This window comes from Idiotropiscis lumnitzeri, chromosome 15, assembly GCF_059441095.1.
Source record: "Idiotropiscis lumnitzeri isolate Australia: NSW breed Sydney's pygmy pipehorse chromosome 15, RoL_Ilum_1.0, whole genome shotgun sequence".
NCBI classification, from domain to species: domain Eukaryota; kingdom Metazoa; phylum Chordata; class Actinopteri; order Syngnathiformes; family Syngnathidae; genus Idiotropiscis; species Idiotropiscis lumnitzeri.
In genome coordinates this window covers 5,779,496-5,805,160 of record NC_142405.1, presented here as the reverse complement: position 1 = coordinate 5,805,160, position 25,665 = coordinate 5,779,496, and the positions used below count along the sequence as shown (strand labels likewise).

Here is a 25,665-nt window from a genome sequence, read left to right as displayed (position 1 = left end):
GAAAGCCAACACAAACATAAATATTTAGTTTTACGATATAAATTATTTTAGTTTTGCCCTTTTATTAAGACTATTCACGTGAAACTAAAAGGTGCAGCAACCGGCCACGTTATTCATGCATTTGAGTATATAACTCTAAAAACATTTACCAAAGGTGGCAAAAGTACTCACACTCTGTACTTAAGTAGAAATAACAAAACAAATACAGACGACAAAATATACTTGAGTACAAAATTATTTTTTACTTTCAGTTACCGTACATACAGTTGGTATTTGTCGGCGATAGGCCGACCCCCGAATGGTGAAACTCACTGCTTAATATAATAAGAAAATATTAATACATGCTTTTTATGAATACATCGAAATATTTATTTAACCACCAAAAATTTTGAAAAAAAAATGGGTTAAATTGCTAACAAGCAAAACATGTCACATCCCTCATATTGTTGTTTAAAGAGCAACTTAGCAACTTACTTCAGCACGTCTGTTTTGACAAAGTCGCCAAAGGAGTACAAAGCACAGTTTTGAAATATCTCTCATACCTGAAAAAAAAATATTTAGGTACAGTAATAAAGTATCGTACTTGGTTACTTGCCACCACTGGCGTTCACCAGAAATCCAAATGGTTCACTTTGCATTCGTATTTCACCATCACTGTGATCATCGCGCAAAAGTAGAGCGTGCCCAGAATGAAATAAAACCAGAAAAAAGTTTTGTCGATCCTGTCGGCGAGCGCCTCGTAGCTGTCGCGCTGGGCTTCTTTGGCTTTGACGGCGTCCAGAAAGTCGCTCACCTTCCGGTGCATCTCATTTTCCTCCGAGTTGTCCAGCTGAATGACGCTGATGTCGGCTTTCTCTTCTGCACACACACGAAACAGTGGTTGCAATCGCTGAGGAACACAAAATTTCCACCAAGAAATCTGACGCAAATTACTATTCATGGGAGGGGGGGGGGGGTGAATCACACTTGAGTAATTCTTGATATTTCCAGAATTTACAACGTGAATATTTGATGCCCTCCCTCACCCTCATCGGCTCTCCTTTGCTCATTTGCACTTTTTGCTCTTCTCGTGAAGCAGCAGAAGACGATGCCTCCATCCTTGGCCACCCGCGTGAGCACCATGGACACCAGCATGCTCACCACCAGCATCACCAGGCACACGCAGAAATGGTTCTCTGCAAGCGCAAAGCCCCACGGTGGGTTCATGCGAGTTCAGGTCGCCTCCGCCGCCCACACACCGACTGACTTATGACGGGGCTGCACTCGCTGTCGCCGGGCAGATGCTCGTTGAGGATGAGCAGGAACATGGTGAAGCTGAGCACTAGGGTGACCTTGAAGGAGTTGCGCTCGCCGCACCCCAGCGGCAGGGCGAAGCTCACCATGTCGGCCAGGATGAGCAGAATGCTGGGAAGCATCAGCGTGATGAAGGGGTTCTGTTGCCGGATCTTCAGAATCACCTGGACACAGTCGAGGTACGGCCGAGGCCAAATGTTCAAGCGGTTAAAAGAGTGATTTGCAAAATGTACACAGGCGCCCTCTTGTGGTACGTGAAAGAATCACAACCCAAGTACTGTTTGGTTGTATTCACTTTTAAGTTTTTGCTTTTGTTTTATCATTTTTATTTAGGTCTAAATATTATGTATTTAACTTATATGTGTAATTATTTTACATTAATTCCTATTTAAGTCCACATCGCCCCAATTGGAGTCATTTTTGGGAATTACCGCATGGAAGAAATATCTCAATCGGCTAAAAGATAATGAACCAAATGCACTGTGATGCCTTGACGGAATTAAAATTGCATTTATCTGTTCTACAGCCACACCCAAAAGCCACACTTTGTTGCTGCATGTCGTTAAATACAGAAAACAATGCACCCACGAAAAAATATTTTCTTCCAGTTTGAATGATTGACTCGGATAAACGGAAATCAAGTTGTCGTCAAACACAACATGAGAGCTTACGGAGATATAGAATTGGTCATCAGATGGCGATTCCAGGTAAGCGCCCAACGTTTCCCAGTCGCCGTGGCTACCATCAAACACCTCCACGGTACCGATTTCCATGGTGGTACCGCAAGCTGGGGACAGAAATTGAGAAATTGAGAGTGATAATGTGACTGCTTGGGGGAAGAAAACCCCCCCCCCGCCAAATTCTCATTTAAAAGGCACAGATTCATTCATTTTCATTTCAAGTGCATCTGGTTAACCTCAAATTAATTCCAGATGTTCTAGTAGGCTTTTCCTGATGTTGCCATCGCAAAACACACACATCACTTTTGTCTATTTAGAAGTTTTGAAAATTCCTTCCACTTTCACTTCTTTACCTTTTTTCCTTCTCTCTGATTTCTCTTAAGCATCATAACCTGCCGCACATCATTTTCATGTCTCAGTCTGGTCAACCCGGAGACCTTTCTCTCGCTCTTCCCTGTCCTCAACCTCAAATGTGATGACATTGAAAAGGTGCAAGGGGCAAAGAGCAGGGCCGACCTCCAGCGGACCAGGTTTGGATGGCCACGGGACATTCGTCTTCAGCAAAGGGGTAGTTGAAGAGGTTAAACTCGCAGTTGACCTCGGCCGCCATCACCACCCTGTGGCGCAAGGTCCCGTTGCTGAACACGATCAGGTCCCGGAAGCTGTTCTGCGTGCTCGCTGATATGCTCGAGTCGCAAAAAGAAAAAGAGAGAGAAAAATGTTAACGATGAATTGAATCGAGTCATGGCAGCACAATGGGGGTGCTTCTTACCCATTGGTCACAAAGAGGTCCGGGGTCCACACTTTGCTGACGGGCAGAATGACTTCATCGTACGGGTAGACGGACATGTCCCAGTATAAGTCATAATCGGTCCATTCCTGCGGTTGCAATCCGAGTTACTGGCGAGGTTGATATGCTTGACGCAATTGTGTGTTTGATTTGAACAAACTTACAATTGTGGCCCGTAAACGACAACCTAAACGGAGATTCTTTGTGTCCTGAAATGGAATAGCGTACACTTAAATGTCTTGAAAAGGCAAATTGTGTGGATTTGTCACGTGTTACTGTCGGTTCGTACGACTTTGATGGTCTGATACTCAATGGACGACACGTAGATGTACTCGGAGCAGTTGTCACGCTGCGGCTGCGTTATTAACTTTTTGTTGACCAGCTCGTTCGCCAGACATCTGCGGGTCGTGCACATAGCATTTCCGTGCCCTAAGGAATCAGAGTGTTGCAAATTGTATAAAAAAAAAAACAGGTCAAAATCGTCATTCAGAGATGCATAATCGCCATCGAAAGAAATGACAGGTCATCTGTTGCCAAGTGCTCGCTCATGTGGATTCGCTTGATTTCCTTTTCGACACGGTCGCTCGTCTTGGGCGGAATCTTCGCAGATGCTCTCCAAAAACGGTATTGCCAAAAAGACATTTTCAACGCGTAAGATTGAGAGCGGGCCACCTTTGTGAAAATAAAATAGGAAATTGACAAAAGTTGGATATTGGAGGTTAACAACTGAAGCTGTTTGGCTCTTGACTGACTCAACACGTCACGGGCCTTCAGATCACAATATAATAATAATAAAAATAAAAAATGGTCTTGACTCGAACAGGGGTGTCAAACTCATTTTTCTTGCGGGCCACATCAAAGTTTTGGTTTCGCACAATGGGCCATTATGAACTCATATAAATCATCACCATCGTATTATTATTACATATACACAACAAACTGACCGAGTATTTAAAATCAGAATCCAGGAAAATGTTGTTTAAATACCATTCAATTCATTTTAAAAGTCCGATCGGTAACAAAGAAAAAAATGCTTGTAATATTTTAACGACAATTTGCAATATTAACAAGAAACATGAAGTCATGCTTGATTTGCCTTGGCGGGCCACGTAGAATGATGTGGCGGGCCAGATCTGGCCCCCGGGCCTTGAGTTTGACACCTGTGATCTAGTACAATAAATCCTTATAAATCTAGTTCATGTGTTCCGCTGGGGAGAGAGCGATCCAATCGGTACTCCAGAGGACCAAATCCAAGTCGTAAAATTCTCCTCTCGAGTCAACTTCGATCTTGCGTAAACGCTCGATAGAGGATGTGTTGTTGAACGCAAAAAGTATCCAAACACAAAAGCGGTTTCCCACAATTCACGCAATCATCTGCGACTATGTTTTTTTTTTTTTGACTTTGCGCTTACCCACAAACAGAAGCGTCCACAGAAGCGCTGCCCTCAACACACCGAAGCCATTTTGCGTTTGTGACGGCATCGCCTCGCCAGCCAGATTGGACGCCATGGAAGATGCCACTGCTGACTGTATTGTGGCTTTGCTGACTCTTAAATAGGCCGACGCGGGTGACGCTGCGGCCACGTACGGGCAACAAAGACAATTGAAGCCACCCACAATAGGCGGCTGGCTAAAACTGCTGCACTTGCGTGATTAAACTGTTCAAACAACAAGAACGGAGCTCGATTAACACCCCCCCCCCGCCAACATCAATGAGCCAGCTGCTATTTGTCTTTCTGCTCGACAATGCCATCCACACTTGAGTTTACCGAACTAAGCCCCATCCTCCAGTCACGCAAGGCCTGACAATGACTATGCGGTCGCTCTTGTTTTTTTTTTTTTTTTTTTCTTTCATTTTCATGGTTTTGGAAAGCGCGGCAATTGTCAGACTTGTTGTTTTGATAGCAGAACGCGCGACGCTTGCGTGTCATTGTAGTTGTGTTGACTTTGACAAAACGGGCTCGTTAAATCAGCACGCTATATAAACAGACTTTCCTGTTTTTATTCCTCGAACATTATTCTTGCCGGGATGTCCTCGTGCTCACGTAAAAAAAATTTTAACATTTGTGGTCTTAAGAAATAAAAATCTTAACCAGATTGATTTTTCATTCATGACAAATTCAACGAGATTAATCTGGAATGCCAAATTTATCTCAATTTTTTTTTTTTTTTAAATCATTGTCAGGTTGAAACTTTATCAGAATCGTCGTCTGTGTTAAAATCATTTTTTAGTCATTCATGCGTGTTCAATGAAGGAAGTAAAGTGGTGCGTAAAAAAAAGGTTATCGCTCAGGAATGCTTCTTATCTCCGTCTTTGCACATCCTCACACTTTAAAAATCGAAACGTTACACTTTAAAAAGTCATTCTTGATATTTGCCCCCCCCCCCCCAGCGCGACAAAACAGTTTTGCGGTTGTTGACCTCTTTGTGGATGGCGTTATGGCCGCAATAAAGGCGCTCTAAAATCCAGAAGTCGTCTTATCACGGACCAAACGGAGGACAATTGAGACAAAAGAAAAATCCGATGCCAATCACGGTCTCTCTCTTTCTCCGCCTGATTGAGCAAAGGTTAACTTTCTGTCAAATGAATCACGGAAATGCTTTGGGCAAAAACACCTGCGAAATTTGCCGATTAATAATCCGCCCATTGGCGGCTTTAAAGAACAATTAATCTCGGATTTCATCACCTGGACCGAAACAAGGACAGGACAACTGATTTTTGTGTGTGCGCCTGTGCGTGTGTGTGATTTTTTTTGTTTTTTTGTCCTGAGCAACTTCTGAAACGGGCCATAAATTCTTCTCGATTGTCCAATAAGGCTTCTAAGGTGGCTGCAATGATATCAGGAGGTAGAAGGGGACTTTGCTTCAGGACCAGACCAAACTTTGCACACACTCACGCACAAAGGACACACTTGGAATGCTTTGAGACGCCACGAAAGCATCTTTGCACCGCACAAGTAAGTAAAAATTTATAGTGAAGCCGCTTGTGTCATGGAGTCGTTTTAATAATCAATTGGATAAACTGTGTTTGAGATAAGCAACGAAATGACACTCGGAAAGAATTAATAAATAAACACGATTTAGCTACGCTTGCTCTAAATTGAGCTGAGCACATAAAACAGGTCAGCTTTATTTATGGAGCACATTTCATACACAAGGTGCTTCACAAAATTAGAAGTACAACATTGAAAAGAATTCACAAACAAAAATAGTTTAAGACATTTAAAAGCAAAGTGAAGAAATAAAAAGTGAATTACTAAAATTAGAGCGACATTTTGGGAAAACACAATATGAAAATGCATTTTTTTTGTGTGTTTTTTTCTAAACCTGGATTTAAATTCATTCACACTTGGGAGTGGACTTCGCTTCTGTTGGCAGCTTATCCACTTTCCATGCAGCATAACAGCTAAATGCTGCATCACCATGTTTGCTTTGAAGTCTGCGGACCTCTGAGCTCTCCTAATTTTATAGTCCATGTGCGTTTCCTGACTTAAAGCATTCAATGATTTCTAGACCAGTGGCCGAATTTTAAAATCGCTTCGACAGCCGACTGTGAAGCCTTTCGGACTGGAGTGCGATGTTGATCTGATCTCTTTGTTCCGGTCAAAAAAAAAATAATTTCTGAATCTCTGAATCAACCAAAGCGCTTTGATGCTCTTTTGGGGCAGACCAGTCGAGCCTCAAGAACATTTGATCACTACGTTCTGATTATTCCTACTAATTAGAATGCCTTTTATAGGCTGTTCTGTTCTGCGGCGATGCTCGGGCCCCATTTGTTCTATGAGTCATAAGCAGTAAAAAATAAAAGAGGAATGTCAAGCGATGTCTTTGACTGTCTTCGTCTTTTTTTTGTTTTGCTTTTCTTGTGTTCGGCTTGACATTTGCGCGACTTCCTCAAGATGTGTCCGGGTACACGGTGTCAACAATAAAGGTGTAACATTAGAGCGCATCATAAACGCGCGCTTATCAGCGACGTGACACAATTGAACCAACGGCGTGAATGACTACGCGGCTTTGAGAATGGTTTGATCAGTTCCTACTTGTCTTATCTGTGCAGCTGTCAAGATTGTGAAGTTTGATGGACTGCAAGAAAGTGATGGAAATATACAGACTTTTGTGTCGTGCACATTTTATATTTGGGGACAATTCTGTGTGTGTGTGTGCGTGTGTGTGTGTGGTTAAAGTTCAACCCTTGATGTAGCATTTAGAGGTGAAAGCCGTTTCGGGATAATAATTGACTGAATTTACAATGAAAGACAAAATCCATTAATAACGGCAGAGAGGCCTTTTTTTTTTTTTTTTAACTAACCGAACTCCTATGAGTTGTCCTTGAGCAAGGCACTGGGCCCCAAACCATTCCTTGTGTCGCCACCACACTGCTACTCAAGTCCAAAGCAGTGAAGTGTGCTACACAAAAAAAAAAAAAAAAAAAACTGAAAAATTTGGAACATGTTAACGTTAAATAAAAGTTTTTACAATTGTATTGTCATCAATGGTGATGAAAAATGTTTATGCTGTATTCATTTTGGAAAAAAAAATACTAAATCCAATTTTTTTAATGTGCTTGAAGGCCATTTATCTTGGACATTCAAGTGACAATACATTCATGTTCTGCCAGTCCGCTTTCTATAAAAGTTCCATAAAATGTGTTGCCGCGCTTTGGAAGAACAACAACGCAAGTTGTAGTCAATAATCAACTCATGCAAAACATTCTTAAGGTCGGTTTTTGAGTGTCGCCAGAGGCACAGTTGCTCTCTCGAACATGAACGGTTCACCTTCATGCAGCAATATATAAATATATATATTTTTTTTTATTTGTTTGTTTTGTTTTTTTATTATTTATTTATTTATTATTTTTTTTATCCAAAAATATAGATTCCAAACTGCACTTGAGTATAGTCAGAGCATCTTTTTGTATATTTGTGATGTTTTTTATTTAAAAAAAAAAAATTTTAAAAACTACTGTAATTGACCCCCTGGTATGCCACAAGGTGGTGGCAAAGCACTACTCTTGTCCAAGTGACTCTCCTCAACTCCATATTTACACCAACATATTACCAACTACTTTGGCCAGAGCGCAAAAAAAAGTCAGTAGGCAAGTTTTTCTGCCAATAATGAAGAATATGTTCCCCAAAAACAAATCCACCAATCGGTTAGTTGTATTTGCAAATGGCAAAGCACGAGAATGCGCAAGTATAAAGTGCATGGCCTGCCAATAAAAACTTGTCCCATCTTCTCTCTCCTCCACGCATGCCTTCAGGTTCGACTCAACGTTTGGGCCTTCGCAGGGCACCATGAGCTCCGAGAGGCGCGACGAGGTGGTGGTCGACACTTCCTCCACCACCATTCACAGCGTCGGCGGCGGGCAAAACTCGGGCCGGCGGCTTCGTTTCATGCATAAGGACGGCAGTTTCCCCGTGGTGTTCCACAGGGTACCCCGGGAATGGAGTCCGTACCTGCTCGACATATTCACCACTCTGGTGGAGATCCGCTGGCGGGTGATGCTCCTGGTCTTCTCACTGTCTTACATCATCTCCTGGCTATTCTTCGGCCTTTGCTACTGGCTCATCGCGTACGTGCACGGAGACAAAGACGGAGATGTTGACGGTCCGTGCGTTTTAAACGTCTACGACTTCACTTCGGCGTTTCTCTTCTCGATGGAGACGCAGGCAACCATCGGTTACGGCTTCAGGGGCATGACGGAAAACTGTATAGTGGCTGTGGTGGTGGTGACCATTCAGGATGTCATCAGCTGCCTACTGGACACCATCGTCATCGGTATCATTATCGCTAAAATGGCATCGGCGCGCAAGAGGGCTCAGACGGTGGGCTTCAGCAGATTCGCCGTGGTCAACCAGCGAGACGGCGTCCTGTGTCTGTCATGGCGGCTCGGAGACTTCAGAGGTAATCATATCTTGGAGGGTGTCGCCAGGGCGCAGCTGCTACGCCACTCGGAGCGATCCGAAGGCCCCGTGGTGGTTTCATACCAGGATGTTGAAATCCAGCAACAGGATCTTGTCCTTGCTACGCCAGTCGTTGTCGTCCACAAACTCGAACCGGGGAGCCCGCTCTACAAAATAGGCCCCGACGAGCTTCTGGGGGAGAACTTTGAGCTTGTGGTGTCCTTCACCTACACGGGCGACTCCACCGGAATGCTCCACCAGTCGCGGACCTCCTACACGCCTGCGGATATCCGCTGGGCTCAACAGTTCAGGGAGGTGCTCAAAGTGGGCAAGAAGCAGTACAAGGTGGACTACGCTCTGTTTAACGAGACCACGTGGGTGGCCACCCCCATGCTGAGTGCGGAGCAATATGACAGAGGAAGGAGTCCGCCTGGCCTTTCGAATTCGGTCATGGTCAAGCGAGGCCGCCGTTGTACGGAGGAGCTCTTGCAGCAAACCCATTTTTAGGATGGGGCTTCTTCACAAATGTTAATATATTTATGTGTCTGTAGAGTTTATTCTATTTTGTTATGTATAGGATATTCTAAATAAATTGTCCAAATGCAAGTCTTATTTTTTTCCTATTCCACTGATGGTTCTACTGACGTTATTAGTTTTGAACCCTAACCAATGGAAACACTGCCATCTTGTGGCTAGACTGAGCACTAATTTTTACAGCAGCATTATTTTGAAATGCCGTAATAAAATTGGAGTACTGCACACAGTTTTTTGTTAAAAAAAAATCATATATTGATAAATAATGAAAATGCTATACTAAATTTAAAAAAGTAGCTTTTTTCTGGGTTCTCCAATTTCCTCCCACATTTCAAAAACATTCAAGGTAGGTTGATTGGGCACGCCAATTTGTCCTTGGGAGTGACTGTGAGTGTGAATGATTTTCGTGTGCTGTGCGATTGGCTGGCAAAAAGTTTTTGGTGTAACCCACCTACTGGTCCAAGTAAGCTGGGATGGGCTCCAGCAGCCCGCGACCCTCGTGAGAAAAAAACACTCACATCATGGATGGGTGGATAACTACAATACTAACAACAAGCCCTTATAGTATAAAAAAAAATAATTAAACTAAAACTTAACCAAGTCATTAAATTCAAAAATAAAAATAGGTAATTAATTCCAGCAGTTACCTCTAAAGCACCCTGAACATTTTGACAGCATAGAAAGCACTGACTAATTCCTCATGATGATTTGGTTCTCCGAGCGAGGAAAAGAATTTCAATTGGCCAACAGTGAGATGGAGGCGTGGCCAAAGCGGGACGTCGTGTATGTGCGCGTGTTTGTGTGTAGTTTTAATGAGCATCGCTCTTGGAGTGAAGCACAAAAGAAGCTCGCCTTCCTCTAGACGGTTATGGCACAATTTGGTGCAGCAGACAGCAGGCCAAGTGAGGCTGACAACATCAACAAGAACAAGAACAAAAACAGCCGAGCAGCCAGAAGCAAACGGACCAAGCGGGCATCTGTTGCGTTTATGGGACATAAAAAAATCAGGAAACACAACTTTGACTCGGCAAGGGCCAACAGGTGAGCGAGCGACTTCTCCTTGGAAGAATAATCTATCATAATAACGTTTATAGCACTAGTTGGAATACAATTGATCATAAAATCGAGCTCATAAATGAAAATCCTAACCATCTAAATGTTAATATTCATTCAAATAGTGAAACCAACTCCATAAAAGGTTCACCAGCTATCATAATTATTTTTTTGTAAAGAGTGCTACACCCTCAACTCAAATCACTATTGATTTTTGTAGCACCCCGCCTCCCCATCCCAAAAAAAGTGCAGCTTTTATGTAAGCAGTTTCCATCAAGCAGCCTCAACTGTTGACCGTGAGAGCCGTCGCAGGTTTTGTCAAGTTATGGAATAGCCGAAGAGCACCGAAAAGGCATTTTACACAATTCCATCTAATTCTTTGCAAAAATGCATTGTTTGTCTTTAATGCAAAAATAAAATGTGCTTGTAACTTCTCTAAAAAAAAAAAATAAAATAAAAAAATTCACACTTTGAGCGTAAGCGATTGTTGCAATTGCAATGAAAAAAAAACAAAACAGAAAAAAAAGCCAACTCGATGTGTGTATGTGCGTGTGTGTTGCCATGTCTAGTAGTGACATCATTAGCTGAGCAAAACAAAGATGATGCTCAGGGATTTGGGAGTAGGCCCTGCATATTTTATCCCCAATGACTTTTCATGACTTTCAGGGCCCGATTCAAGCATCATTTTATGCAATAGTCTTACGACGTGCTTTAAAAATTAGAAATGAACCCGAGTTGCTGGCTGTGGCCTAGTTGCAGCCAGTGCATGTGAAATTCGAATGAAAAGTCCAGGCCATGCAGCAACAGCGAGTCAATACCTTTTCTAATTTAACCGCCCTTGCTGCTCCGTTACATATTACGCAAGGTTGCTGTCGCTCGCAAAAAGAGGAACAGATACAGCCTCTCGAAATAGCTGTGAGGGTCATTTATGCCATTTGTAATCAAACCGACAATCAAACCCGACACATTTTTCTTGCATGTCAAGTGGGATGATGCCAATCCAAAGTGTTTTTAAGCTTGCTCGTTGGAAGAACGCAAAAGCCGTTCTCAGCAGACAAGATAATGTGAAACGAGATAAGCATCGCAAAAACTGCTCTTTAACAAAGTCAAAGAATAAAGCAAAAATATGAGTTGACTTGGAATTCTGCAAAATGTCTTTTATCGTATAAACAACCACTGATTCTAATAGTAGCAATTATGTAATATTTCAAATTTTCCCTGAAAAGCAAAAAATTAAAATGTATTCCAAATTTGACACACCACAAAGAAGAGTGTTGTGAGATATCCTGACAAATTTAATTTAAAAAAAAAAAAGGCAGCAAAAATGAGGCGCGTGTATAATAAAAAATCAAGCCGTTGTCTCTGCTCTATGAGTAACACTGAAAAATGATACCACTTCATCCAGAAATGTTCTTATGTCAACACATCTTAACACGTTTCAAAACGAGGTCCGCTTAATCCCTCCGGTGGCTCGGATATATCTCCCCCGGGTCTTCGTGATGTGAGGCGCTATAGCCACTCGCTAGCTAGCGAGGCTTCCAGAGCTGCTCTCAGCTGTTGGACAGACAACAGGCAAGTCGGCGGCGTCCCCACCTTGCCTTGCTTGGGAATTTAAATTCATGATATTGAGCTGTTTTGTAAATTGCGGCATTCAGAGAAGATTCTATTTGCGATGTTGGGCTAGCTAGCCACTGCTAAAAACGGGCCTCGACATCATTTGCAATTTTACAAACAGATGCGGCCGATGGCACTCGAGGTGACAACTCATGCCAGACGCCAAATTCGCTCACTGAGTCTCATGTTAAAATTTAAAATGTCATTTTTGAGGGGTTGAAAAACAGCTTGAAGGTAGTCAAATTTGAATCTAGTCTCGACAACTCAAGTACAAGAGCTGCTTGCTAACGTCATGTAGCTAGAGCCGGGCAATGCATTATTTAGGTACAAGGTAATCACACACCTGCATGCACTTGATCTTGATTTTGCTTCCTGCCAATTCCTTTAAAACGGTACTTCACCCTTGCTGTTATTTCCGCAGCCCACTTCGCTGATGAGGCCTCAAGCAGTCATCAGAGAGTGACACCCCCCACCCCACCCCACCCCAGCAAAAGATCCTTACCAAGGCCTGCACTTTCCCTCAACGGGAATAGATTCTTCCTGACGTGGCTCCGTGATCATTCGAAACTGTTTCTCCAACGCTTACACCAGAAACTTAGACTGTTTTCCAAAGCAGAGGCGGCCCAGCCCCCCCAGGCAGAAAGGATGGGGAGCGTGCGAAGCCACCGCTACAGCATTGTGTCCTCCGAAGAGGACGGCATGAAGCTGGCCAACATGGCCGTGCCCAACGGCTACGGCAACGGTGACGTCAACAAGGCCGAGCACCAGCGCCAGAGCCGCTTCGTGCGCAAGGACGGCCACTGCAATGTGCACTTTATCAACATGAGCGAGAAGGGCCAGCGCTACCTGGCAGATATCTTCACCACCTGCGTGGACATCCGCTGGCGTTGGATGCTGCTCATCTTCTGCCTTTCCTTCCTGCTCTCGTGGTTGTTCTTCGGTCTGGTTTTCTGGCTGGTGGCGTTCTCCTACGGCGACCTGGAGGCAGAGACGCAGATGTGCGTTTCCAATGTGGACAGCTTCACGGCCGCCTTCTTGTTCTCCGTGGAGACGCAGACCACCATCGGCTACGGGTACCGCTACGTGACCGAGGACTGCCCCGTCGCCGTCTTCATGGTGGTCTTCCAAAGCATCGTGGGTTGCATCATCGACGCGTTCATCATCGGCGCAGTCATGGCCAAGATGGCCAAGCCCAAAAAACGGAACGAGACTTTGGTGTTCAGCCACTACGCCACCGTGGCGATGCGAGACGGTAAACTGTGCCTCATGTGGCGCGTGGGGAACTTGAGGAAAAGCCACCTAGTGGAGGCTCACGTCAGAGCGCAGCTCCTCAAGTCTCGGACGACCGTGGAGGGGGAGTTCATCCCCTTGGACCAGGTGGACATCGACGTTGGCTTCGACAGCGGCATCGACAGAATCTTCTTGGTGTCCCCCATCACGATCGTTCACGAAATCGACGAGGACAGCCCCTTCTACGAGATGAACAAGCAGAAGCTGGAGACGTCCGAGTTTGAGATCGTGGTGATCTTAGAGGGCATGGTGGAGGCCACGGCCATGACCACGCAGTGTCGCAGCTCCTACGTGGCCAGCGAGATCCTCTGGGGTCACCGCTTCGAGCCGGTCCTCTTCGAAGACAAGAACTACTACAAAGTGGACTACTCGCGCTTCAACAACACCTACGAGGTGTCCGGCACGCCGCACTGCAGCGCGAGAGAGTTAGCGGAGAAGACGTCCAACGCCTCCAGCCCGAGGAATTCTTTTTGTTACGAGAATGAGGTGGCGCTGGAAAAGATTGAGATGGAGGAGGAATTGGAGGAAGCAGCGGAGAACGGCGCAACGAGGAACGTGGAGAACGACAGCAACATGGACACCGGCTCAGACTTTGAACACAATCTGGACTCGTCGCCTTTAGAATCGAGACCTTTGACTGCCGAATCGGAACTATAACACGGCAATTTGAGATATAATCAGAATGCGTCTTAAGGATTGAGAATGGTTTTCACAATCTCTATAAATCCCTTCACACCCAAAACATCATGGGAATGCAAAGTCGATATTGTAGCGCAATAACCCAAATGTAGCTTCCCACCCCTTCCCTCTTTCTTCATCGCAATCGTAAGGAGCTTTCCCCCCCCCCATCAGGGACCATTGTCGCTTTTTTTAAGTCCCCGGAGGACTATACAAAATTTCTGAAAACAGACAATGCAACAATCAAACAAATGTCTATTATTATACATCATGAGCATTTGTGAGTTTCCTCTGGGTTGGATTTCTTTGAAAATTCCAGGACAGACACCTTTGGACCACGGGGGGCCACGAGTTCCTCGCTCCGGCTTTACAGAAATATGCAAATTAATCTCCACCTCTCGCGGCGAACACAAATGAATATGCAGAACAAACCTGAAAGAACAACTGTAATATACGAAGTGCATCAAAAATTCTGCTGTCAGAGAAGTATTCATTCCACAACATGTTTATGATCGTGGTTGCGGACGGTTAGAACCTAACACTGCAGTTCTATCCCTCATCTAGCGAAATAAGGAAGTAAAAACCTCTCAGTATGTCGTGTCCAGTGCCGTTCTGCACCAAGGTCAACTAAGAGAAATATGAAATTATCATCTCATGACGATTGAGCTCACTCAGTCAGGTAATTAGTCGTGATGGGAAAACGAGGCTTCAAATTTGCTTCATGAACCAGTGGTAGTATTTTTGAGTCCTCTAGATGGCACTGTTGGTTAAAAAAAAAAAAAAGCCTAGTCAGTGTGCTTTCAGCCCAACGTTGAACAGAGAGTGCCATCTACAGGATTCCAAAAAGACTACAACCGGTTCATGAAGCAGATTTGAAGCTTCATTTTCCCATCACTAGTCATCGGTGAGCTTTAGCCGATCCCAGCTCACTTTGGTCACGAAAAACGAAGCATTTGAGAGAGTAGCGTTGGAATATTTGATGCAATTTTGGAATTGTCGCGGGCGTGTGAGGCCTATATGCAGTAATCACATTTTGAGGTGACTTCATTTTTGCCCAGTTTGTGCCAGAGTGAAACTTGTTAATGAGCTGGTCTCTTTAACCAAAATATATTTATATTTATATTTTTGGGCAGAAGATTTATGACAGGAATTCGCCTCGTTCAATGTGCAATAACGATGACTTAAAAGGACAGAAAAGCTCGATGGCGAGCTGGGAATGAGGACGTTGAAATGCTGCTAAGTAACATATTTCACACTTTACTCTTTGAACCAAAAATGTATTATGAGTGATTTTTAAAGTACGCAAATGCAGTCTACGATTTTGCATGAGTCCAGTGTGCATTTTCCTGCACTTTTTTTTTTTAGCAGGCGGCTAATAATAATAATAATAATGCCTTTATTAGTCCCACAATGGGGAAATTCGAGATTCTAACCCAGGCCTCCTGGGGAGACTGGGTCCTGAACGCGGCGCCTTAGACCACTCGGCCATCCTGGCAGCCACGAGATTCGAACCCAGGCCTCCTGGGGAGACTGGGTCCGGAACGCGGCGCCTTAGACCACTCGGCCATCCTGGCAGCCACTGTCTTCTTAGCCGAGGCCTAATATGTAAATACGTAGCTGGCGTCAATATCCTAACATCGATTGGCGGGTGGGATGGTGAATTGTTGATGTCGTCTATATGGAGGTCAGTGTTGTGCACATCCGATCGAACCCTTTCACGCGTCGCTGCGGTCATCAGTTGGATGGACCCTTGCTTTGTCTTAATCACGTTTGGATTCAAGCCACAAAAAAAAAAAAAAAAAAAACACATGACACTTTTATTTATAGTTTATGATCACTGGATTAAAACAGATTATCACTTTTTCCAGCGTTTTCCCTCGATCACGGTTGTCTCACCTGCCTGCAACAACCAGACTTAAAAACACCCCCCCCCCCAAAAAAAGGAACATATTTTGTAAATTATGTTGTACAGTTGTCGAAAGCAGTTTTGTCTCTTTGTTTTGCAATAAAACACGTTGAAAATGATTGCGTTGTTTTCTCAGAAGAAGTGTTCCGATCAATGGGTGATTGCGCAAGAGCCGATCGATGTGCTTGGCTCGCAGATGAATGTGCATTATGACACATCGGCTCTGCAAATTTCGTTAATTTCCGTGCCTGCCCTGAGACGTAGTCAGGGCCGCTATCGATCCCGATTTGATTTCGTTCTACATATAGGAGCTCGCTTCCGCCTCGGGGCTTTTTCCACATTAGCCAATCAAAGTGCAACACAGCTCAGCTCTGATTCGGAATACTCACTGCAGTCCCTTTTGTGGACATAAACAGCGTTTTTAACTCAAGCTGTTTTGCGATTGCATTTATTACACAAGTTGCTGAAGTTTTATATTGACCGGGGGAAGCATGATGATTATTTATGAGCACACCCATCCATTATCCGAAATGCGAAATAAAATCCACTTGGTGAGAACAAATGACAAGCTAACCTGTTAAAAACCTTGCAATGACATTTCAGGGCGTAGATGGCGGCCCCTTCGGTTCGTGCCGACGGAATTGACAGACAGCGTTGGCCCGAGAGGTCCCGTCGATGTGTGCCGATGACGTCTCTGCGGCTTGTTCCAATTCGAGTGGCTCATCAAAATCAAGCCTGGCCGCTGGACTAGAACATGAACAACACGTGACACGATGGTTGGGCGAGATCCAAATTTTGACACCGTTTCACCATCTCCGCATTACACCGGAGTGTAGCGTTGCTAATTTTAGACTTAGTTTGTAGCTTGCGCCGATCACGGAGTACGAGTCTGTCTGGACTCGGGACCCAAATCCGCAATCGATGTGTTCAGAACTGAAAGACATGTCGAAGTTAAAAAAAATAAATAAATAAATAAATGATCGCTACACTATGTTGTTCAAAGTGCTATTTTGAAAAGATAGCAACATGTTTTAAAATGACTTACTTTCAAAAGGCCTATAATTTATTTAATTCTAGTATTATTGAGTTGCACATCTTTATGTGCTATCAAAAAATTTTAATAATATAAGGTCTCCTTGCACAACATTTTTTTTTTTTTTTTTTTAATGACACAGCTGCTATTTTTAGACACCGGACAGCATAACAGTGAAATTTCGCCCAACACTACGTCCTTTGTAAAGAACGTCCTCTGAGCACAAACGACTCATTTATAAAAATTAAAAATATAGCCAACTTTGCCAGCATGCCCCGCCCACACGCAGAGATGAAAAATAAAAAAATAAAAACGTTGCCTCTGAGTCGAGCAATAAAACAATCTGTTTGTTTCAACGCAGTGAAGTATTTACGAGCGATTGGAATTTGACGAGTTCCTCAAGAAAGCGGAGAGTGACCTGTTTTATCTCATCTCATGTCATTTTTACACACTTAAATTTAGCAAGTGTTCAAATCACTCGGATAATTTATTGCCCAAAAGGAAGTGCCTGTCGTGTTGTCTGGAAAAAGTCTTTCCAGAACATGAGACGGTGTTATGTCAGAACAAAAAAAAAAAATTCACCGGCTCCGACTTTGAATCAAACTTTGCAAAAGCAGACGTTCCTCAATTTAAGTATCAACGGTGAACTTTTCATATATCAAAACTTTTATCATAATGGATTCCGGTCACCAGACGTCGGACTTCCGAGAATGCGAATTCGATACATTGCCAGTAAAGTATGGCTTGTAGTAGCAGTGACGTTCACAAACGGTAACCATCTTGACACAAAGACAAACGGCTTAACAAGTGTGGAAGTGGAATAAGAGCTGAGCGATTAGGGGACAGTGCAAGTCTGAGGGATGTATTTTTATAACGGCATTTGTCGGGAATCGTCAACCGTACGGCCATTTAAGGCTTAAAACCATCAGGCAAAGTTGCAAAAAAATTGTGTAAGAACGGCCAGAAGGTACAGTACAGTGATGTTTGCTGACTGGTGAGGAAGGCACACACACTCACACGCACTAACTATTCTATTAGCATCTTACCTTGCGGATGCTAACGGGTGCAACGAATATTTTTCAGTTTACCCAAAAATATAAATCAAGTGACTTGTTAGCCGACGATGCCGAGGTGTCTTGCGAGTGAAACAATTTCATATCGGTCAAGCTCAGATGCTCAATCGATTCAGGTTCTTCGACGAGTGAAATATTTCAAACCGACGCGTCGAGCTTTCAAATGATGATGCTAACGTTAGCTGACTTCTGGAAATCAGTTTACGTTATCGAACGATACAGCTCGCTAGGGTGCTGCCATCTGATTCTTATTCCAGCTGAGGTATTTTGCTTGCGAAAATAAAGATAAATGGTAGTTGACTTTAAAAAAAAATATATATCGACATCTAATTATAGTATTTGAACTATGATAACCTTAAGCGCACACCTGCTGATATTCATTTTGGCTCCGTCTTTGACAGCTGAGTGCCCCTGCGACTCTCAGGGGAGGAAAAGCAGAATCGAGTAGGTACAATATGTTGGACACGATTCAGACTCTTTCCATGACTCCAGTTGCCTACTGAAGACTTCAACGTGCATGTGTGTGTGCGTGTGTATGTGTGTGTGTGTGTTCTCGTTGGACAAAATAGCTCGGCGCATCTTGTATTTGTAATTGTAACCTGCAACGATTCATCGAGAGCGTTCCCAGATTCCCTCACGCTGCAACGCTTTCAATGATCCTCACTCCCTCCTTTGTCCACCGGCTGCCACCGATGTGTGACAAGTCAGTCCCCGGGGGAGAGATGTGGTTACCACAACACATAAAATAGGAGACGACAATATCTGGGCAACCGGCGACGGCACTGCGCTTAACCTCGGAGGGGATTGCATGGTTCGATTGTCACTGTGACAAGAGAAAAGGAGTCAGATCAAAAAGATATTGCAGGGCTTTAGAATAAGCGTAACATAATCCTAATCCAATGCTATCTTCGCAGACTCTACCCAAACTTTTACACAAAGCCTGACTCACCCTCAACTGGACCCTCAACCACAACAATTATTTCCTCATCCTAACCCAAACCAAATTGAAATCTGAACCCAAAGCCTCCATCAACACCCAAAACCTAACCCAGTCCTGTCCATAAACTCTCACGCAACTTCAATTTTTACCAGACTATAACTTATTCAAACCCACTAAAGTCATTTCACGCTAGTTGGTAAATTTACCCCTTCATGCTGTGAGGGAATGGTTAACTTAGCAACACCCGAGCGAAACTGGGGCACAACAAACCCTCCTTTGCATTCTAGATTGAATGAGATTAGCGGATCCAATCAACAGTGACATTGAGCCTGGCATCCATCACAACGAGACACCACACAAGACCTAATCATCCGCACGGCTCGACGTTGCAAGTCCGTCAAATCCCCTCCGAGCGAAGCAGATGGTTGTTATCATCTTCCTTTTTCCGAGGTGAGGTGGGATTATTTATCAGGCTTTCGGACCTCGCGTGTGCACGACGGCTGAGGGATGCGTCGTCAACTGTGAGTGACAGTAATCCGCCTGGGACAAAAACAAAAAGATCCGAACTCTCTTCTGGAGAGTCAATCTGGGGAAAGGAGGGTGAATAATTTATTTCCTAGCCAGTACCTGACCCGCGAGCTACTTTTGTGTGTGTATATATGGACTTTGTAAACGACGGATGCAAATTCTTGCTGGCAAGAGATTACGCATTACGTCACATCCCAATTTCTTTCCAGTGCCGCCAGAGATTACAAAAGTGGTTTACGTTTGCGTTAAGCGAGGCTGTTTTGCCTTACGGAACGGAGGAGGTGACTTCTGAAGGCCACCGCATCAGCGGAGGATTGGCACGGTGGCACGTCATATCATCGTCAGCACCATCATCACAGCAGCTCGAGCTCAAGCAAGGCTAGCAAAAACCTCTTCAACCCTGAACCAGAATCCGAAAGCAATGGCAACACCAGTTTTACGCAACACCCAAACTTTACCGCAGGGGTGGGCAAACTTTTTGATTGGCGGGCCACAATGGGTTCTAAAATTTGACACAGGGGCCAGACCAGGAGCAGATGGAGGGAGTGTTTTGGAAAAAAAAATATATTTCATTTTAAATGAAAGTGAACAAAAGCATTATAACAATATAGATGTCTTTAGAACATAAAACATTAATAAGGTTTATTCATTTAATTTTTTTTTCAAATTCGGCGGGCCAGATTAAAACGTCTAAGGAGCCGCATGTGGCCCCCAGGCCGTAGTTTGCCCACACCTGCTTTAGCGGAACTCAAACCCTTCCCAAGTCTAACTCATCAAACATAAACTCCAAACACAAACCCTGCTAAAAACTTAATCCCAAACCCAACCCTTTGTAGGACTCAAAACCCAAACAGAACCCCAACCCTGATGCGAACCGAATTCAAACCCTTAGCGATCCAAACCAAAACCCGAACTCCATTTACAACTAACTTCAAACTCAACGCTTCCTGAACCAAATCCTATCTCAAGTTGACTGTACATCTGCGACTTTGTTCACATTCAGTGCAGGAAGGGAACAAAAACAGATTGTTTTGTGTCAATCGGAAAAGATTCTTTGAGTTTGACACCTATGCTCGACATCAACCCCACCCCAATCGGAACTGTGAACCCCTTGCACGTCTCGTGACACACACTGAGGATGCCAAGTTCCGTTTCACCGATGGGCCGGTGTAATTCCGTGTGAATTTAATCGAAAAGAAAAGAAAAAAATGTTGCTCAATTATGACCTCATAGAACGGACGGGTCGAGTTACGTCCTTTCGCCACAACATTGGATTCAGTTTACATTAGCGGTATGTTTTGGGTCACATATGACCTGGATGACCTTCTGGATCAGTAAACACATGCAGACTGCCTTCCATATTGGCCCGGAGCCAAGAAATAGACTGAATCTCCAATGTGGTCTAATTACAGCAGAGCGGAGCAGAGCACTGGGCCGCCGCACATGTAATGGAAGCCATCCCCGACTCTGGCCAAAGCACTTCAAGTGGGACAACAGTGTTGCATGTCCCGCGGCACACCGGAGGATCAGTGTTACACCTGCAGAGCTCCGGTCAAAAAATAAATAAATAAATAAAAACTTTCACTGTCAAGTTGAAAATGACGACGATTTGAGCATCTTTAGAGATGAGAGTCAAGGAAAACACAAGAAAGATTACGTCACGCCTTTCCCAGAAGACTGGATTATGTTTGTCATTGAAACCTGGAAATAAACAATCGAACGTTGGGTGGGACACTCTTCAAATGGTTAGAAAAATGACTATGTAAAAAAATAAATAATCTATAGAAAATAACTACTGGGTTTTTGGGAAGAATTTTGGTTTAAACAAAATTTAAAAAAATAAATAAAAAATAGCAGATTTTTGCTTTTGCGGGTCGGCCTCCCCTCCAACACAATTTGACGTGCCTTTTTGTGAGCTATACTCAGTGACTTCGAAGAGGTACGGGGACATAACCCTGAACGGAAAAGACTTCATGACATTCAAAAGATATATAAAGACGTCTCTGCGGTCTGCCATGCTTGTTTCGCGTCAACAGGCGTAGACTTGCAGCCTTGGTGAAGAGGCGTCTCTCTCCACACCCGGTCTCACAAGGGACTCGAATGTTTCCATTCGAACGACTTGCATCGACCCTCCTTCAGGGAAACCCACCGGGCTTGAGGTCCTCGTCTGTTTCTATCCACGCGTCATGTGATGGCAACAAAGAAAACACTCGGCGGTATGAACTGTGACAGGTGCGCATAGGCCGAGGAAATGTGTACTGCGGAAGGCTAAATATCATCATCATCGTCGACGGTGGACGGCAAGATAGAAGCTCGGCTGATTTCCATTTTACCAAATACATTTCAGAGGAAGACAAGAATCGAGATATGTCGTCTTATGAAACTTTGTCTTCTTAACGGTTGAAAAATTCAGTTTTCTCTCAAGAATTTTACAATGCAGATAGAGAATGTAAGAGGCTCCAAAAAGGATCCTAGGGGAACTCCATGTTCACGTTTAAATGACAAGCTAGCAGAAGACGTAACAGTCCTTCACTGCTCGTATTCCCAGCATGAAGTTAAAGATGTGGGTTAGAGTCGAAATGGAACAATAAAGTAGATTTAAAGGCGTGATAACGTCAACACATGGTGAGTCATCATCATGTCCCCGGAGCAGTTTACCAATCGTTTGTCTTGCATCGTTTTACACTGCACACAAGCGCCACAAGCATCGTGTAACAATGTGAGCGAGTGTGTTTGCCGTCTGCTGCCTCATGTATTACGCACAATTTTTATTTACATTTTTTTTGGTGACTTCAGTTATATTCTGGACGACGTGGGAGCCCCCCTACTGCTCATTTGTGCGACTGCCTGACACAACAAAAGCCGGATCGATATGTGCTCGTCAGTAGTGCTGGAGGCCGTCGATGGATACACGGAAGCGCGTTGATGTAATTAGGCGATGTGGGAGGTCAAAACAAATATTTCAAATAATATTATTGGGAACATAATAACAATCACAACACTGGGATTTTTCCACATCGGGCTTCTACGTGTGATTCGATAATCATCCACCTTGTCTTGAGACAAAGTGAAGCAGCATGTCACTCATCATCTGCGAATGTTAGCCATTGACAGGAATTGTAGTTCTGGTTTCACGTAAAAGAACGCCTCGCCCGGCCGATTGCAGCTGTCCTACCCGTTGACACGTCCTCTCCCGCTATGAATGCGCAGATATTACGTTTCACCATCTTTGGCTGGCCCAGGTTCTAAAGTAGTGCAAAAGTTCGGAATCATGCTGTAAACAACACGTCGCCTCATTGTTGAGCGGGTCTCATTTCATGAATGTTGGCCGGCGAAATCGTGCATGACGACTGTCTTGTTACCGTTGGGTGCTGCGGCGTTCACGTTGGCTCAGCAGTCTGCATTTTCCCTTGGCAGCGATCGTTGATATAGGACATCCTGGAAGGAAGGGCAAGAGGGAGTTTCAAAGCTCACCAGCAACACCTGCGACGTATTCGGCAACACACGTGCATATATGTGTGATGTTCGAAATGTGCACCGTGTTTGTGGAGCGAATGGCTACAGTGGCCGCATTGTTCTCGGAGTGCGTTACCATTTGTGTTGTTGTTGCATGTCGGCCATATTTGTGGCGTGTGTGGATGCATTTCCGTCATAGTTGTCGTGTGTTTTATAAGACACGGTTATGACTCAAAAGCAGTGCTTCCTAAACCATTGGACTTTTTTTCCTTTTCTTTTTTTTTTTTTAAATAATGGCAAGAGGTCTCCCAAAAATGATATTATGTAATTTCGCTTTGCGGGACGTGCATTCACGGAAAATCTTTTGATCCCAAACAGCACACAACTCCCTCGAAGGCTTCCGACTGAAAAAGGCGGCCGTTACGACAACTACGGCAGAGGTGCACTTACATTTCATACGATATAAACAAGACTTGTGTGTGACGCTTTTGCTTTTTTTTTTTTCTTTTACATTTTTAGTGGTACGTTTCTCAATGCCGATGCTTCATTGTGATTTTTGTCTCTGTTACCAAACAGAAGGTGTGAACTTTAAAAATGATGTTTGGTTTTTTTCCATATAATATAATATATTTTTTTATATAATATAATTTTTTTAATTTATTAATTTTGTTTTATTAAAAAAAAAGTGTGTAATTTCTAAAGGAAAAGGGCATCTGTTTCTGAATAATAGGTACAATATTGTAAAAATAAATTTGTATATTTTTTAATTCACTTGTTAAAAATCGGCCTTCCTTCTCACATTAAACTTTGACATTTATGTCTTAATCTTATGAATCTTTATCAGTCTTGTTCGATTATGGCTTTTTATCCTGACAAGTCTTTTGAAGTACACTATTTTTCTTGGGAAATTTTTTTTTTTAAATTTCACATTTTTCATATTCGTAAAATTTAAACTTTTTCTTAAATCTAGGCAACTTTGGGGGTTTAACTGCCATTTGGATTATGGGGGGGGAGCGTTGAAAAAGAAGGAAAAAGTTTGAGACCCCCCCTCCTTCATACTGTATTTTCATTCATCCATCCATACAAGGACAGAATTGTTTTCGGTCTGTTAACTTATTTCCTAAGATGTCCATCATTCATGACAACATGTGACGAACGAGCTTATGTAAGGCCGCATCCAAGGCCTCCTTTTGCCAAAGTAAGACAACTTTTGTCTTTGCTTTTGGCCTCAAGTGCGTGGCCGCCATTGAGTTTCCTCAACGTGGCGTGAAGTCATCAGTGGAGTGCTCCACTCGGAGTGGATTTCTTCTTGTTGCTGTTGTTCAAGAGCGGAGGCTCTCACGGGAAAAAAAGAACGAGTCATGCGACAGAATTCTTGGTTGCCATTGTGAGGAATCACGACGGGCTACAAATTGCGTGTTGACTTGCGTGCGCTTACATAACGGCCACAATCGGAGGAATAAATATGTGTACCCAGTGGAAGAGTGTTGCAACGTTTAACCCTTAACATTAGGTACTAGTGAATTTCCGACTGCTGTCTAATACGAAACTGGACACAGCACGGTTGCTCAACCAAGTGGCCAAGTTGATGAGTAATAGTTGAATTGAACCAGGCGAGGGCCGGACACCCATTTTCGGGCACGAGCAGTTTCAGTTCAAGGCAGCCAGTGATCTTTAAAAAACCTCTGCCGGGTTTTTTATGAATTTTTACGAATGAGGCTGGAGCGTCAAGGCCGGAAGGGTACCCAGGTCGCGGCCGGATGGCGGGAGACTGACCGGCAAAAAAAGGGTCAAGTGCCCGGCCTGGGATTTTAGACAAGCGCTTGTCCAGCTCGTTTGAGCTTCCTAACTGGCAATTGTTCCATTTCACGTCAAAGCTCGGTGTAAACCGCTCACATAAAGATTTGCCATTAAAATTATTGAACAGATTTCACAGTACATTAAGGATTGTCGACCCAGGCATTTTATGAGTATATTGGAGGTGGCAGAATCAGTCTTAACACTGCACACCACCTCATATTTGGTTAGGATCATCTTTTAGAAACATCAAACTCATAACAATTGTTGCTATGACTGTACCTCACTTTATACGATGTCCAGGTGTACCTAATAAGAATTTTCCACCAGGATTAGAGCATAACGGGGAAAGGCTTGGAAATGTTCGTGACAATGACAATTTTCTGTATTAAAACATCTAAACAAGAAGATTTAGACAGTTTGGTGTGCTTTAAATCATCCCAAATGTTTCCAGCCATTTTCCAATCCACAGACTTGCATCATTTTAATCAAGATAATGTTAGTTGGGTTACATTCTGGTTGCTCAGTGACGTCACTGAGAAGCCAAAGTCACTTGAGGGACTTTACAAAGGACACACATTGTCACTCATTTGTAATCCTGACTTGCCACTTGAATAATAAATGAAGCGAAAAGTACAATTATAAGTACCGTAAATGGTTATATAAATCGATAATTCTTCCACAAGAGAAATTCTATTATTAGAATTCCTTATTCGGATTCCTATTTTACTGTGCCTGAGAAAATGGCGGGTCACCTCACAGAGGAAAAACAGAACAAGCCAAGCCACGTCATTTATACGTACATATATAGCAAGCACGCCCGCATGGGGTTCAAATTATATAATTTAAAAACAAAAACAATTTACGTGACATCACTCACCGAAAGATTTCACGTATCGCGGAAAGGTCCCGTTACCGCCTAGTCACTGGGCGTGGCCAAAAAGGGCGTCGGAAGTAACTTCCGGGTTTGTACAGCACAATCCCGCTTTTCTGGAGTCACATGATCAATTAATGAGGTTTGGTTGGCTGACGAAGAAGACGGGATTTCATTCATAGGCACGTAATTATTAAGGCAAAGAAACACAATTAAAAGAATA

At 43.6% G+C, this 25,665-nt stretch overlaps 3 protein-coding genes across 5 annotated transcripts; 2 read left to right on the top strand and 1 right to left on the bottom strand.

Moving 5' to 3' along the window:
- Positions 1–152: 152 nt before the first annotated feature.
- On the bottom strand, positions 153–25,509 carry LOC148322464 (5-hydroxytryptamine receptor 3A-like). Of its 3 annotated transcripts, XM_088316690.1 has the most exons (11): positions 25,449–25,509; positions 22,678–22,753; positions 16,316–16,488; positions 3,053–3,192; positions 2,928–2,972; positions 2,746–2,852; positions 2,490–2,659; positions 1,965–2,080; positions 1,247–1,457; positions 1,026–1,175; positions 153–858 (listed from the first exon to the last, which is right to left on the bottom strand). In XM_088316690.1, the coding sequence occupies exons 4-11, from the start codon at positions 3,176–3,178 to the stop codon at positions 608–610; spliced, it is 1,176 nt and encodes a 391-aa protein (XP_088172816.1). In that variant the 5' UTR covers positions 3,179–3,192; positions 16,316–16,488; positions 22,678–22,753; positions 25,449–25,509; the 3' UTR covers positions 153–607. The 3 variants fall into 3 exon arrangements, with proteins under 3 accessions (XP_088172816.1, XP_088172817.1, XP_088172815.1); XM_088316691.1 differs by lacking the exon at positions 16,316–16,488; XM_088316689.1 differs by lacking the exons at positions 16,316–16,488; positions 22,678–22,753; positions 25,449–25,509 and adding an exon at positions 4,176–4,285.
- LOC148322466 (inward rectifier potassium channel 16-like) lies at positions 8,058–9,173 on the top strand. The gene has a single exon (XM_088316692.1). It carries the CDS (start codon positions 8,058–8,060, stop codon positions 9,171–9,173), a length of 1,116 nt encoding a protein of 371 aa, XP_088172818.1.
- Positions 10,027–15,204, top strand: LOC148322465 (inward rectifier potassium channel 2-like). The gene is made up of 2 exons (XM_088316688.1): positions 10,027–10,241; positions 12,289–15,204. Exon 2 carries the CDS (start codon positions 12,513–12,515, stop codon positions 13,812–13,814), a length of 1,302 nt encoding a protein of 433 aa, XP_088172814.1. The 5' UTR covers positions 10,027–10,241; positions 12,289–12,512; the 3' UTR covers positions 13,815–15,204.
- Positions 25,510–25,665: the final 156 nt, after the last annotated feature.